Source organism: Hemiscyllium ocellatum, chromosome 43, assembly GCF_020745735.1.
Source record: "Hemiscyllium ocellatum isolate sHemOce1 chromosome 43, sHemOce1.pat.X.cur, whole genome shotgun sequence".
NCBI lineage: Eukaryota > Metazoa > Chordata > Chondrichthyes > Orectolobiformes > Hemiscylliidae > Hemiscyllium > Hemiscyllium ocellatum.
The window spans coordinates 17,013,071-17,029,943 of NC_083443.1; the positions used below are offsets into that span (position 1 = coordinate 17,013,071).

The window sequence follows — 16,873 nt, forward strand, 5'->3', positions numbered from 1 at the left end:
CCAAAAGTCAAGAATTAAATCAGAACAAGTTTTTTTTTTGCTAAGCGGAAATAGTGAGAGAGAATGTAACTTGTTTCTCGTTTCTGTTCATTTTTGGCAGAATAGCAATAAAACATTTCTCCAGAGAATCATATCCAAACGTCAGAGTTTGTGAATGTTTAGGAGTGCTGAACAGGCTGGGCCCTTTTCCTTTCAGAAAAGGGAAGACTGGAGGGATAACTGAATGGAATATTTTAAGATAATGGAAGAGTTTTATGGGGTATTCATGGGGGAAAAATGTTTCCAGTTATGGGGATATCCTAAAGAAGGGATCAAGAGAAATATCTCTACCCAACAAATATATAAATGTTGGAACATGATGCTGCAACATGTTATTGAAGCAGAGTGAATGACTTCTACTTATATAACACCTTTAATGTCATAATCAGAAGTGTGGTGGAATAGTTGCCTGCGTGGGTGCAGCTCCAACAACGCTCAAGAAGCTTGGCACCATCTAGGACAAAGCAGCCCATTTGATTGGCACAACATCCACAAACATCCACTCCCTCTACCACCTACACTCAGTAGCAGCAGTGTATACCATCTACAAGATGCACTGCAGAAATTCACTAAAGATTCTTACAAAGTACCTTCCAGACCCATGGCTATTTCTGTCTAGGTCAAGCATAGCAGATACACAGGACGTTGTATGGAAAAGAACAATTGGGCTGGCACTACAGACATCTTTGTGACATTCTTTCTCTAACGACTGACTTCTAGACCTCTGCTGTAGGCAACATGGAGGAATGCTCATCTTAATGAAGTCCTCTTTAGTATTGTTTACCTGGCAAAACAGCAAAACAAAACACGACAAAAGAGATTATACAAGTGAACAGGGCAGTTGGAATAAAGTGAACATGTAATGAAACCTCAATGCATTCTAACAGAGTTGGCAACTGTCAACAAAGAGGGAATCTTCCATTTCACAACAAGATTAGGAGAAGATGATTGACAATTCCATATTGCTTTCATAGTGGACATGAATGAGAACATTGAATAGGGTTGTGGGGGTGGGGAGCGGGGAGGGTTGAAAAAGCCTGACAATTTGGGGAATGGTTTAAAGTGTTATTATTAAGGATGTTGAATGTTTGCAGGGGGGATGTTTCGACGTGGCGGACAGGATGTTCTTCAGCATCAAGAAAGAGTGGGAGTCTTCCTCCAGAGACAACATGAGCGATGTCAGAGAGCTGATCCCAGAGTTCTTCTACCTGCCTGATTTCCTGCTTAACCATAATGGCCTCGAATTTGGTATGTGAGAGAAAATCAGCCGTATTGAGAAACCGTTGCAACAACAGCACTCCAACAAATGCAACGGTTTCACAACATCCTTCCTAACGAAGGGTGACCAGAATTATATGCAGTGTTCTGAAAGTGATCTGTACAGCCACAACATGACACCCCAACTCCTGTACTCAGTGCTCTGACCAGTGAAAGTAAGTGTGTCAAATGCCTTCTTTGCCACCCTGTCTTCCAGTTTCAAGGAGCTATATACCTACACCCCTGCTCTTATGGTATAGCAACAATGGAGCATGGATGTTGTCCACAAATTCGTGTTCTTTTCTCACATCCTATGTAGTATTTAACTTATACATTATTAACCAGACACCAGCAAAGGTTGCAGAAAGCATTTCCAGAAGACCTGAACCCCAGTTTCATTTGGATGGTTACAATTAGTTGTGAATCCCTTGCATGGCATCGGGAAGATGTTTGGCCAGTTGCCAAGCTAAAGGGCGAAAAGTGTGGTGCTGGAAAAGCACAGCATGTCAGGCAGCATCCGAGGACCAGGAGAATCGACATTTGGGACATAAGCTCTTCATTAGGAATGTGGAGAGATAAATAGGAGGGTGGGGGTGGGGGAGAGGTAGCTGGGAAGGCGATAGGTGGTTGCAGGTGGGGGGATGGAGTGGATAGGTGGGAAGGAAGATGGACAGAAAGGACAGAGTGTGCCATGTTGTAGGGTTGGATCTGGGATAAGGTGGAGGGATGGAAGATTTGGAAACTGGTGAAGCCAGTGTTGATGCCATGTGGTTGGAGGATCCCAAGGCCGAAGATGAGGTGGTTCTTCCTGCAGGCATCAGATGGTTTGAATTTGTTGGTGGAGGAGGCCCAGGACTTGGATGTTCTTGCTGAAGTCGAAGGGGAGTTGAAGTGGTCGGCCTGAGGGCCTCCAACTCGGCGCCACCCTCTTGAACTGGCCGACCTGTCCACCATCCTTCCCACCTAGCTGCCCCACCCTCCTCTCCAACCTATCGCCATCCTCGGATGCTGCCAGACCTGCTGTGCTTTTTCAGCTGAGCTAAGGGGGAATAACAGTGTAACATTGTGTATTTGCCTCCGTGTTGGGTGCCAACCCCTGTTTTTTAATTAAATTCCCACGGTGCACATTGAGAGCTTTGCTCAGTTCCTGGGATGCAGCTGCAAATGTGTTGCTGGTCAAAGCACAGCAGGTTAGGCAGCATCTCAGGAATAGAGAATTCGACGTTTCGAGCATAAGCCCTTCATCAGGAAGGGCTTATGCTCGAAACGTCGAATTCTCTATTCCTGAGATGCTGCCTAACCTGCTGTGCTTTGACCAGCAACACATTTGCAGCTGTGATCTCCAGCATCTGCAGACCTCATTTTTTACTCTCAGTTCCTGGGATATTTACCATTTTGCGCGTGTGATTTTCAGGGTGGGCACAGTGTGTGGAGGGTGGTGCCAAGCCCAGTGTGCCAGCTTGCTCAGAATCAAAGCCAATCATACTGATCGTACACAGCTTTGCAAAAGTTGCCACAAAGTCAACACTAAAAATTGGGACGCAAAGAACTCTTTGTCATCCATAAACTTTTTTAGCAAAATATGTGATTTTCAATATTGATTGTGCATATTTCCTACCACGTTTTGGTGTTGCCACTGAGTCAGCTTTGTATCAAGGATTCCATATTATGAGTTAGGGCCTACAGAAAAACACTGACTGGCAATAGAGGTGCTGAGATTTCCGAGCTCAATTTGATTTGATTGGTTAATTTTTCATCAATATTCAATCACTTTGACCACCAATTTATAGTCATAGAGTTGTACAGCTTGGAAACAGACCCTTCAGACCTATTTGGCAAAATTGACCAGGTTCCTAAACTCAACTCATCCCATTTGCCAGCACTTGGCCCATATCTCTCCAAACCCTTCCTATTCATATACCCATCCGAATGCATTTTAGACAATAGACAATAGGTGCAGGAGTAGGCCATTCTGCCCTTCGAGCCTGCACCACCATTCAATATGATCATGGCTGATCATCCTTAATCAGTATCCTGTTCCTGCCTTATCTCCATAACCCTTGATTCCACAATCCTTGAGAGCTCTATCCAACTCTTTCTTAAATGAATCCAGAGACTGGGCCTCCACTGCCCTCTGGGGCAGAGCATTCCACACAGCCACCACTCTCTGGGTGAAGAAGTTTCTCCTCATCTCTGTCCTAAATGGTCTACCCCCATATTTTTAAGCTGTGTCCTCTGGTTCGGGACTCACCCATCAGCGGAAACATGTTTCCTGCCTCCAGAGCGTCCAATCCTTTAATAATCTTATATGTCTCAATCATATCCCCTCTCAGTCTTCTAAACTCAAGGGTATACAAGCCCAGTCGCTCCAGTCTTTCAGTGTAAGATAATCCCTCCATTCCAGGAATTGACCTCGTGAACCTACGCTGCATTCCCTCAATGGCCAGAATGTCTTTCCTCAAATTTGGAGACCAGAACTGCACACAGTACTCCAGGTGTGGTCTCACCAAGGCCCTGTACAGCTGCAGAAGAACCTCTTTGCTTCTATACTCAATCCCTCTTGTTATGAAGGCCAGCATGCTATTAGCCTTCTTCACTACCTGTTGTACCTGCATGCTTGCCTTCATTTACTGGTGTACAAGAACATCCAGATCTCTCTGTACTGCCCCTTTACCTAACTTGACTCCATTTAGGTAGTAATCTGCCTTCCTGTTCTTGCTACCAAAGTGGATAACCATACATTTATCCACATTAAACTGCATCTGCCATGCATCTGACCACTCACCTAACTTGTCCAGGTCACCCTGTAATCTCCTAACATCCTCATCACATTTCACCCTGCCACCCAGCTTAGTCTCATCAGCAAATGTGCTAATGTTATTACTAATACCATCTTCTATATCATTAACATATATTGTAAAAAGCTGCGGTCCCAGTACTGATCCCTGCGGTACCCCACTGGTCACTGCCTGCCATTCCGAAATGGAGCCGTTTATCACTATTCTTTGTTTCCTATCAGCCAACTACCTTTCAATCCAAGTTAGTACTTTGCCCCCAATACCATGCGCCCTAATTTTGCTCACTAGCCTCCTATGTGGGACTTTATCAAAAGCTTTCTGAAAGTCCAGGTACACTACATCTACTGGATCTCCCTCGTCCATCTTCAGAGTTACATCCTCAAAAAATTCCAGAAGATTAGTCAAGCATGATTTCCCCTTCATAAATCCATGCTGACTCTGACCTATCATGTTACTACTATCCTTTATAATAGACTCCAGCATCTTTCCCACCACTGAGGTCAGACTAACTGGTCTATAACTTCCTGCTTTCTCTCTCCCACCTTTCTTAAAAAGTGGTATAACGGTAGCCACCCTCCAATCCGCAGGAACCAATCCCAAATCTATCGAACTCTGGAAAATAATCACCAACGCATTCACGATTTTTTGAATGTTGTAATTGTACCAGCCTCCACCTCCTCCTCTGGCAGCTCATTCCATACATTCACCACCCTCTGGGTGAGCAAATTGCCTGTCAGGTCCCTTTTGAATCTTTCCTGTCTCACTGGAAACCTATACCCTCTAGTTTTGGACTCAGCCACCCTAGGGAAGAAACCTTTGCTATTCACCTTATCTATGCCCATCATGATTTTATAAGCCTCTGCAAGGTCACCTCTCAATCTGCCATGCATGAATTCCTATCCTGAAAGGATCTGGTTCAGAAACACCAACTTGATGTGCTTATCCCATTAGAAGTTACCTCTCCTTAAAAATAGTACATTGTGGAATCAGATCCAGATAGTAATTCTACCTTTTCGTGGATCTGAAGCAGGGTTTGTGTATCTGTGACTATTTACAGGACCCATGATAATGCTGTTATTACAAGGAGGATGGATGGTTTGTACAGTATACAACGGTCTCAACATCCTCTCAACTGGACCAAAGGCGTGCTAGAACTGGGGCTTCCTGCTATCTAAGGGATAGATTCACAGAGGTGCATTGGAGACTATTCAGCATCAGTGAGATTATGGTTGATCTTTAACTGAGTGCCATATATCCTTACTTTTGCTCTAAATTTCTTAAAGCCTTTGTATAACAAAAACCTATCAATCTCAGACTTAAAATTAGGAATAAACTTAATGTCACTTACTGTTTCTAGATAAGCACCAAATGTTTACAATCCTCAGTGTGCAAGAGTGTTTCCTAGCTGAAGAGCTGGGCTCCATTCTCAGCTACATTCTCTCTTGGTACACTTCCAAACCAGAGGAAATAGTTTTTTAAAAATTCATTGATGGGATGTCGACATCTGTGGCTAGGCGTGCATCGACTGTTCTTCTTGGGTTGACCTGAAGAAGGCGGTGGTGAGCTGCCTTCTTGAACCATTGCAGTTCTCAGCATGCTATTGCAGAGGGAGTTTCAGGATTTTGACCCAGCAACTGCAAAGGAACAGCAATTTTTCTTTCCCAGTCAGGAGGTGTGTGGCTCAGAGGGGGAATTGTAGGTGACAGTGTTCCCATGAATCTCTTGCCCTTGCCTTCCAGATGGTAGACGTCACGGGTTTGGAAGGTGCTGTCAGAGGAGCCTTGCTGAGATATCTGAGATATTCCAGTGTATTTGGTAGAGGGCACACACATTGCTGTCACTGTGCGTCAGTGCTGAAGGGAGTGGATGTTAATGGTGGTGAATAAGGCACCATTTGATCAGGCTGCTTTGTCCTGGGTGGTGTTGAAGTTCTTGCATGTTGTTGCAATTGCACCCAATAGGCAAATGGGGAGTATTCCATCACATTCCTGACTTGTGCCATGTAGATAGACTTTGGGGAGTCAAAAAATGAATTACTCACTGCAGAAACTTTGGCTTTTGATTTACTCTGTCCAGTTCAGTTTCTGGTCAATGGCATGTTTGTTTGGGAATCAGTGGTGATTACTTCCTTGAATGTCAAGGGTGATGGCGGGATCCTTTCGTTGGGAATGACCTTTGCTTGGCAGTTGTGTGGTGTGAATAGGACCTGCTACTCATAAGCCCAAGCCTAAGTATTGTCCAGGTCCTTGCAGTACTTTGACTTGGCCTGCTTTTGTATCTGACGAGTCACAAATTGTACAATAGTTGGTGAACATCCCTACTTCTGACTTTATGAAGGAAAGTCATCAATGAAGCAGCCCAAGATGGTTGGGCCTATAGCAGTACCCTGAGGAACTCCTGTAGAGATGTCCTGGAGTTAAGTTGACTGGTGTCCAACAACTAGGAGCATTTTCCTTTATGCTGTCTAACCTAACAACAGTACTCACTCTCAGTTGTTTATTTTGGTGTGTGGCACCTGCTGTTAAAACTGGAGAAGGAACACCTCATCTTCCACCACAGGAGCCTACAACCCCATTGAATTCACTAGTTACCAAATCTGCCCCCCCCCCACCCCATCCCAGATCTAACCCTCTGACTCAACACCACCCTCTTGACCTGACCATCTTCCTTCCCATCTATCCGCTCCACCATCCCCACTGACTGATCACAATCACCTCCTACCTTTGCCTACCTATCACCATCCCAACTACCTTTCTCCTAGCCTCGTCCCATTCTATTTATTTTTCAGCCCCCTTCCCTCTTCCCAGTCCTGATGAAGGGCTTAAGCCCGAAACATTGACTCTGTTGCTTTTCTGACGCTGCCTGACCTGCTGTGCTTTTCCAGCTCCACACTTTATCGACTCTGAGTTCTCCAGCATCTGCACTCCTCCCTATCTCCCACCGACTGTTAAAACCTGAAGTCAATGCATTAGCACACCAATCATGCTTGGAACCATGGAGGAATCTCAAAGGGACTGTGCACCCCAGCATAGAAGAAACGTTCCTATCAATGCTGCTAATATCTTGTACCCTCATGCAACCTTTTAACTTCGAGAGAATACAAAGTAATCTCTCTTCAGAGTTTAACCCTTTAATCCAAGGAGGATCCTGATAAATATACATGACACTTTCTCAAGGTCAGTGTAGCCTTGTCAAGAACTGCCTGCTGTGGTATAGATGTGGTCTACATGGGGTTTGTATAGCCGTGACAGCTCCTCTAAACCAGTCCTCTGGACATTTACGTCAGCAATCTATTAGCATTTTTGATCATTTTCCGCACCTGGCCGTAATATTTTAATGATCAATGCATATGGATGTGTACCTAGGGGAGGTAATGGTCTAGTGGTATCATCCCTCTTCTTCAAGAGAATGTTCTGGAAACTTGGATTTGAATCCCGTCATGGCACATGGCGAAATCTGAATTTAATAAAAATCTGGAATTAAGAGTCTAATGATGACCATGAATCAATTGTCAGGAAAAACCCCATCTGATTCGTTAATATGCTTTAGGGAAGGAAACTGCCATCCTTACCTGGTCTGGCCTACATGTGACTCCAAACCCACAGCAATGTGGTTGACTCTGAACTGCCCTCTGGGCAATAAATGCTGGCTCAATGCCCTCTTCCTGTGAATGAATTAAAACAAAGTATAGACCTCCAAATCTGTTTGTAGCTGCCTCTAGTGTTTAACTATTTGTTAATTTAGATACAAAGTGTATACATATTTGCCCATATTAATAAGACCCAGCACTCTAACTGTGTGCCAATATATTTGCAGGTTCCATGCAGGATGGGACGACCCTCGGTGATGTGATCCTTCCTCCTTGGGCTAAAGGTGACACTCGAGAATTTATCCGAATGCATCGGATGGTACGTACTTATTACCAGACTGGCTGTTCTCCCCTTTTATTGACTGTATTCCTTCTCTGGGATGTGTGTCCTCACTAGGTCGGACTGTAGCTACATTTTCCAATGTCTAACCTTCAGGACACAACCAACACTGCACTGTGGGATCTTGGACTCATGTCAAATTAAAGTTACAACGGTTAGAAAGTACATGAAATGGAATGCAAATGGAATGGGTCAAACCAACAGGCTTTAGAACTGGGAAATGTGTGTTAAAGATTAGTTGCAATGGAAAGTATAAAGGCACTTCAAGGGAGACACTGAATAAACGCATGAAGGGGAAAGGAAGAGAAGGTTGCTGGGACTCTGAAATAAAAACAGAAAAGGCAATGGAGAGAAAATAAAGCAAGGTAACATTTCGAATCACTGATTATGAGAACGTTATGCAGATGCAGTCAGGTGAAGAGAGGGTGAAGGAGGCTCTGGTGATGCATAAACACCAACATTAACACATTAGGTTGAATGGTCTGTTACTGGTGCACATTCCATACAACTATTTTGTAATTTATAAATGCTTAAAGTGACTACTTTCATCGTAATCAAGCAATAATTGCTTTAGACAACTCAGTCGAATTATTACAGTTTCTCATTGTCGCAGCGGGAAAACGGGAAGGTGATTTGGTTGTGCCAGGGAATACTGAATTCCCTCAAGCTCCTAGTAATGCTGGGGTTAAATGGACCTGGTCTTGCCCATGAATAGAATGCAGTTTTAAGTGGTGATTAATAACCTCCACTCTCACCTTTGCAAATGCTAATCTGTTAATTGTTCGTCTAAATGGATCAATTTAATGTCTCATTATTTACTAACTACCAGCTTGGCCTGTAGAAATGTCAGACTTATGTGCTATAAGCTAGTCCTAATTTGTCTTATTATTGTAATTATAAATCACTCAGGAGCAACAGCCAATTGGATTGTGCTGACTGATCCAGTTACACATCTGATACAGTTTAGCATTGAGACATTGGAGTATTTTTTTGAGGATGAATTTATTTTTGCATTTGGCTCAGAGTTTCTGCATGCTGGCAACGGTAGGCCTTACATCATGGCTTGTGTGTTGAGTGTGGCGGTGGTGAAGTGGGTCGAGCGTTAGAAAATAGCCGCACCACATATTGCATCGGAGAATCTTACAGCACAAGCAACAGAGGCTGTTTGGCCCATTGAGTCCGTGCTGGATTTCTGAAAAAACCGTCAGCTGAGTCCCATACCCTTGCTCCATCCCACAATCCCGCCAATTTCCACCCATGAGGTATTTACGTTTTCTTTTTAAAGTTACTATCGAATCTGCCTTCACCTGCAAATTTTTGCCCGTTAAGTATTTATATCCATATTTTTGTTTTTGAAGCTACTATTGAATCTGCCTTTAAAAACAAAAGGAACTCTGGATGTTGTAACTCAGAAACAAGAACAGGAGTTGCTGGAAAAGCTCAACAGATCTGACACCATCTGTGAAGAGAAATCAGAGTTAATATTTCAGGTCACCGGTGACCCTTAGAACAGTTCTGAGGAAGGATCACCCGTCCCGAAACGTTAACTCTGATTTCGCCCCACAGATGCTGTCAGACCTGCTGAGCTTTTCCAGCAACTTCTGTTTTCATTTGTGATCGACTCTGCCTTTACCTGTGAGTTTCTCCCTGTGAAATATTTATCTATTGTTTGTTTTTAAAGCCAATATTTTATCCTCCTTTCAGGCAACACATTCCAGATTACAATAACCCGTTTTGTAAATTCAAAACATACGTCTTGTCTGGTTGTTTTTCCAGTCATCTTCCTTTCAGCAGAAATGGTTTTGAATTTTGACGTGCATTTTTTAGAAATGTTTTTTAAAAACCTATTAATTATATCAATGATGATGTGCCATTTTCATCAGACATACAATATGCCTTGTATTCGCTGCTCTCTGCATTATAATGGACCAGCAGGTGAACATTTGCTCTTAAAGTAAGTGGAACATTTCCCAGGGTTTCATGTGTCCTTAACCAAAGTGAAGAGTGCTGGAAATGGGGTGTTATCCTCAGTACAGCAAAGGGTCTCCCGACTTGACTAGGAGTGATGCGAGGAAACAAAAGCTAAACAAAAGGCAGAATAAGGCTTTTACAGCAATTTCAGATTTTTGTTTCTGATCCAAACCTGTGAGTTTCTCCCTGTGAAATATTTATCTATTGTTTGTTTTTAAATCCAAAATTTAACCCCCCCCCCCCCCCGCCACACCCCTTCAGGCAACACGTTCCAGATTACAATAGCCCGTTTTGTAAATTCGGAACATGCCTCTCATTTGGTTGTTTTTCCCACTGGCATTCTGACTACTGATCATCTTCCTTTCAGTAGAAATGGTTTTGAATGTTGACGTGCATTTTTTTAAGGAATGTATTTCCAAAACAATTATCGCAAAAACAATGTTAGAGGAGGACAATGATATGGCAGGGTGGTTCAGTGGTTAGCACTGCTGCCTCACAGCGCCAGGGACCTGGGTTCGATTCCAGCCTCGGGTGACTGTCTGTGTGGAGTTTGCATGCTCTCCCCATGTCTGTGTGGGTTTCCTCCGGGTGCTCCGGTTTCCTCCCACAAAGATGCGTGGATTAGGTGGATTGGCCATGCTAAATTGCCCACAGTGTCCAGGCTGAGTGGATTAGCCATGGGAGATGCAGGGTTACAGGGATAGGGTAGTGGTCTATGTGGTATGCTCTTTGGAGGGTCGGTGTGGGCTCAATGCTTCCACACTGTAGGGATTCTAATGATAAGGTTACTGGATGATTTAGGCTAGTGCTCAATTATTGATGTGGAAGGAATGGATTTCAATTCATCGTCTACTGTCACCAATACTGATAAAGCAAAGAACTGTGGATGCTGAAAATCTGAAACAAAAACAGAAATTGCTGGAGAAACTCAGTGGTTCTGACAACATCTGCTGGAAGAAAGCACAGTTAATGTGTCAGGTCCAGTAGGGATATGTCAGTTTACAAAGCAAAAGATCTGGTGGCATGATAGAGCAACAACTTCAGTACCCAGTGTAGGAGAGGGTGTACAAAAGGCTGCAGATTGGTCAAAGAGGAAGCAAATTATAAAAAGGCAAAATGCACAATATTTGGAGCAAAACAAAGAAATGAACAGCAAAGATAGAGGTGAATGGATCTAATAGCCATTATTGAAGCATGGTTACAAGGAGGTCAAAGCTGGAATCTAAATATTCAAGTGTACGTGACGTTTTGGAAGGATTGGCAGGAAGGAAGGGTGATGGGGTAACTTTTTAGCATAAGACAGAAAACGTAACTCAGCAAAAACTGATTTAGATCAAAAGATGTAGAATCCATAAGGAATGTAGGTAAGAAATAACAAGAGGAAGAAGACACTTATGGGAAGGATGTGTAGGCCCTTGTCTGTAGCTGTACTGTCAACAGAGAATAAAACAGGAGGCAAATGAGGATGTATACAAAAGGCTGTACATTAGTCATAAGTGACTTTAATTTTCATGTAGATTGAGAAAAGCAAATTGGCAAAGATGATCACAGTCAGTGTGGAAACAGGTCCAACAAGTCCACACCGACCCTCCGAATAGTAACCCACCCAGGATCATTCTCCTACGTTTACCCCTGATGAATACACCTAATTTACACATCCCTGAACACTATGGGGCAATTTAGCATGGCCAATTCACCTGGCCTGCACATCTTTGGACTGTGAGGAGGAAACCAGAGCACCCGGAGGAAACCCACACAGACACGGGGAGTGTGTGCAAATTCACCAGAGGCTGGAATCGAACTTGGAGCTCTGGTGCCGTGAGGCAGCAGTGCTAACCACTGAGCCACTGTGGTGGATGGGAGCATTCATAGAATGTATTTGGCAGTTTCCTCAATTGTCATGTTGTGGCTTGAGTTGGGGATCAGGCCATTTTTGATCTGGTAATGCGTAATGATTTAATAAATGATCTCCAAGTAAAAAATCTCCTTGAAAACAGTGACATTACAAAGTAGAATTTAGAATTACAATGTAGGTGTTGAGAGTGACAACCTTGGACACAACTATGCCAAATTTAAATAAGGGTGCAGGCAGTGCCTGGGTTGTGATTGGATTCTGTTTGTGAGTCAATTTGTACACAAGTCAAAACACAAAGGAAGACAGCGTAAAGCAGCTGTTGGTAAGGATAGATGTTCTTATGTCAGATATTTAAAATTACGCCCTTCATGGGATTGTGTTTGTAAGCATGAGCATTCATAAATCAGAGACCTCCTGTAATTACATACGGCAGAGGTAGCTGGAGTGGACTGGATAGAGGGGCTTAGCTGAAAAATATTTAAGAGACAAGGGGAGGTGTTTAAGGAAACAGTTGATGACTCACAGCAGAACTATTTCCTAAGGAACACAATGGACTCTATGATAGGGATAAACCAGTCATGGTTAACCAAGGAAGCTAGCGATAGTATCAATTTGGAAAAACAAATACCGAAAGATTAGTGGTAAGCCAAAGGATTGGGAAAGCTCTAAAAACCAGCAAAGCTGACCAAAACAAGCAGGGAGAAGACAAACTTTGACAAAGATGGTTAAAAAAAACCTTGAAATATATCAAAAAGAAGGAAATAGATCAAAGTGAACATAGTCACCTTACAAATCAAGGCTGGGAAAATATTAATGGGGAGCCAGGAAATGGCGGATGAGTTGAATAAATATTTGACATCAGTCTTTATTATAGAAGAAACTAATAGACTGCCAAAAGGAATAGATAATCAAGAATCTGAAGGGGGTGGTAAAATCCATTGAATAACTTGCATTGCTTCTAAAGGCTAATAAGTCCCCTGGACCTGATGGGTTGCATTCTAGGATATTAGAGACAACTACAAGTCAGTTAGCTTAATGGCTGTTATTGGGGGAGAAGTTGCAGCCTATTCTAAAGGATGTAATAGCAGAGCATTTACAAATATACACAATAGTCCAGCAGAGTCAGTACGGCTTCATGAAAGGAAACATTATGCCTGACAATTTGACAAACTTTCTCTGATGTGGTTACAGTTAGGATAGTTTAATGGAAACCAGTTTGAATTTTCAAACGACATTCAATAAGGTACCACACACTCAGCTACTTAATAAGGTAAGAGCCCATGATTTTGGGTACAGTATGTGAGCATGGATAGAGGGCTGGCTAAGTGTTGTGATTAAGGAGTATTTCTAGGATAGCTACCTGTCACTGGTGGAGTGCCACAGTGACTAGTGTTGGGGAGACCATCATTTCCAATATATATGCAGGACTTGAATGAGGAAAGCGAATGTTCTGTAGCCAAGTTTGTGGATGACATAAAAATATGGGAAAGCAAGTGCTGAAATGACGCAAAGAGTTAGCAAAGGGATATAGACAGATTAAATGAGTGGGCAAAAGTTGGTAGATGGGAGGTAACATCGGAAAATGTGCAGTTGTGCTCTTTGGCAGGAGGAATGGAAGAGCTTGATATTATTTAAATGGAGAGAGACTGCAGAAAGCCGAAGCACAGAGGAATTTGGGATTCCTCATGCATGAATCACAAAAATCTAGGAAGTCCAGCAGGTAATAGAGAAGGCAAATGGAATGTTGGACTTTATTGAAAAGGGATTGGGTATAAAAATAGGGAACTATACAAGGTACAAGTTAGATCTCATCTGGAGTACCATGAACGGTTTTGGTTTTTGTAAGAAAAGATGTATTGACATTGGAGGTGATCTACATAAGCTCATTAGTTTGTTTCAGGATATGAAGGGAGGTCCTCATGAGGAGAGTTGAGTAGGTTGGATCTGTACTCATTGGAGTTTGGAAATACAAGAGTCCCTTTTTGAAATATTTAAGAATTTTGCGGACTTGACAGGATGGGTGTGGAGAGATTTGTGTCCCTGTGTGGAAGAGTCTGGAATCAGAGGGCAAATGTCAGAGGAAGGGGTCACCCATTTGAGACAGAAGGAAGAGGAACCTTTTCTCTCAGAGGGTAATGACTCTGTGGAATTCTTTACCAGTGGTGGCAGCCGAGACTGCATTTAGAAGAATATTTAAGGCTAAGAGATTCTGATTTTTAATCAGTAAAGGAAGCAGGGGTAATGGGGAAAGTGTATTTGAGGATTATCCAATCAGCCATGATCTTATTGAATGGCAGAGCAGACTCAATGGGCCAAAAATCGTACTTCTACTTTGACATCTTATAGCCTTCTAGTAATCCATTGGTCTAGGCTGTGAGAGGTTCTTGTTCAAATCCCACCATGACAATTGATTGAATTCAGTTGTTAAATTTAATTAAGAATGTTTTTTATTCATTCACAGGATGTGGGCTTCTCTAGCTAGGCCAGCATTTATTGTCCATCCCTAATTGCCCAGAGGGCAGTTAATAGTCAACCACATCGCTGTGGGTCTGGAGTCACACGTCGGCCAGACTCAGATAAGGATGGTAGTTTGTTTCCCTAAAGGACATTAGTGAACCAGATGGCTTTTTTTTCCCAACAATCGTTTCATGATCATGATAAGACTCATAATTCCATGTTTCTGTTGAATTCAGTTCCACCTCTGCCATGGCAGGATTTAAACCCAGGTTTCTAAAAAAAAAATTTAATTTTAATTAAATTTGAACATTAACTGGATCTCTGCACAAGCAGTCTAGCGATAATACCACTAGGCCATCGCTTCCCTTTAAAAATACTAATCTTGGCAATGGTGAGGTGAAACATATGATTGCTGTAAAAGTTTATCTGGTTTGCTAATGGCTTGTAGGGAAGGAAATCTGCTGTCCTTACCTAGTCTGGCCCATGTGTGGCTCCAGACACAACAATACCCTCTGAAATAGCCCAAACTAGCCACTCGTTACAAGGGCAAACAAAAATGTGCAATAAATGCTATCCTTCTTGACAATAAGCAGACTTCATGAACAAATAAGCAAAATAAATATTAAACAGATATGAAGCATGTATCTCATCTCCCTGTGACTGTGTGTTTAATTTCTATGAAAGGTGGAACTGCTAAAGCTACAGCGTTAAAGGGAGCTCAGTGATCTACACTTTTGAAATTCATACAATACTTCAGTTGTTGTGCAGCACCATTCCTGCACGATATCCTTTCTCCTGGTGGCCTCATTATGGCTGTTAATTATACTTTTATGTTTGGCACTTGTTCAATTCAAAACATCCAGCTTATCTTGGCCAAAATTACAGCCTTATTGGGATGTTATTTTTACCCCTCTGATTTCTCTTCCTTGTTTTCATCTCTGAAAGGCAGCGTCTCACTCTGCAATTTGTTTCCATGGGTACTGGCAGCTCTCCAGTACTCCAATTACACAACCATTCTCTTTGTCTAGACAGTAGTAACAGCAGGACATTCAACTACTGGAGTGTCATAACGGAGCCCAACCTGGTTAGCATAAATTGTTTCCTACATGATGACAGTGAATGTACTTTTTTCTTAACAAAAGGCTTCATTGGCTAAAGCACTTTGAGGTCTTGAATTCATGAAAGGTGTATGTGAAATGTAAATCTCACTTCAAATACAATTCCATCATTAGCAATAAAGCATTACTTTTCAACTGTTCAGCTTGGAGATGGTTCAAATGACTCTGCTGCCTCTCCTGATATTGATGGTTACCCATATAAAAGAACTACTGGAGTTGATCATATAACCTCACAAACCCGCACTAGCATCTGACACAATCACGGATGATCCTAGACCATAACAGCAGAAGGAGGCCATTTAGCCCATCAAGCCAGGCCCATCTTTCTAATACAATCATAGATGGCCTTTGTCCAAAATTCCATCTTCATGCTTATTCCTTATATTCCTTGAGAGCGGAAGAAATAAAAAATTATATATTTAAACTTTTTTTTACTCTTTCATGGGATGATGACATGACTGACTAGGCCAGCATCCATTGCCCATCCCAAATTGCATAGAGGACAGTTAAGAGTCAACCACGTTGCTGTGGGTCTGGAGTCACATGCAGAGCAGACCAGGTCAGGATGGCAGATTCTTTCCCTAAAGAATGCTAGTGAGCCAGATGGGTTTTGCTTGAAAATGGTTTCACGGTAAGTATCAGACTCATAATTCCAGATTGTGTTTGTTTTTATTGAACTCAAATTCCACCATCTGCCATGATGGGATTCAAACCCAGGTCCCGGGGACATTCCTGGGTCTCTGGATTAACAGTCCAGCGCTAATACCACTAGGCCATCACCTCCCCCTAAAAATGGAGCATCCACAACCCTCTGGCATCTAGAGTTCTGAAGGATTGCAATCATTTGAGAAGAAGTTTTGCCTCATTTTACTTATTATCTGAGGCTCAGCCTTTGTGTTCTAGGTTCCACTGGCAGGGGGAAACTATTTCCCAGTATCTAACCTGTCGAGCTCCTTCAGGATTTTGTATGTTTCAAGGAGAATATAGATCCAATGTACTCCATATCTCATTAGAGGACAACCCACTTATCTCAGGAACCAATCTAGTAAATCTTCTCCATCGCTGCCTGTGCAACTATATCCTTCCTCAGACATGAAGAGCAAGCCATGTGCATTTCTTCAGACATGGTCTCAAAAAGTTCTGCAAAATTGCAGGAACACTTCCTCATTCTTCCGATGCTCTTGCAATAAAGGCTAATATATCATTTGCCTGTCCAATTGCATGCTGTACTGACATGCCAACTTTCTGTGCTCCCCACCAAAGTTTCTCTGAACTTTAAAATTTACAGACTTCATGCCTTTTAAATACTAATCTGCCTTTTTAATTCTTGTCAAAAGAATACAATAATTGAAAGGTGCTTTTGAAATGCAAATCTCCCTTAAATACAGATCGTTCTACTACAGCATGCAAATTTGCTATAACACGATTGACAAATTGGGGGCACTGTTT

At 42.5% G+C, this 16,873-nt stretch overlaps 1 protein-coding gene across 2 annotated transcripts in view; it reads left to right on the forward strand.

The window, feature by feature from the left end:
* wdfy4 (WDFY family member 4) overlaps nucleotides 1–16,873 on the forward strand; it is a 315,729-nt gene that overhangs the window by 259,297 nt on the left and 39,559 nt on the right. For both annotated transcript variants that reach the window (XM_060854388.1, XM_060854389.1), the window contains 2 exons: nucleotides 1,134–1,287; nucleotides 7,911–8,002. In XM_060854388.1, the coding sequence (XP_060710371.1) occupies nucleotides 1,134–1,287; nucleotides 7,911–8,002 (246 nt within the window). The remainder of the gene's footprint in view (nucleotides 1–1,133; nucleotides 1,288–7,910; nucleotides 8,003–16,873) is intronic.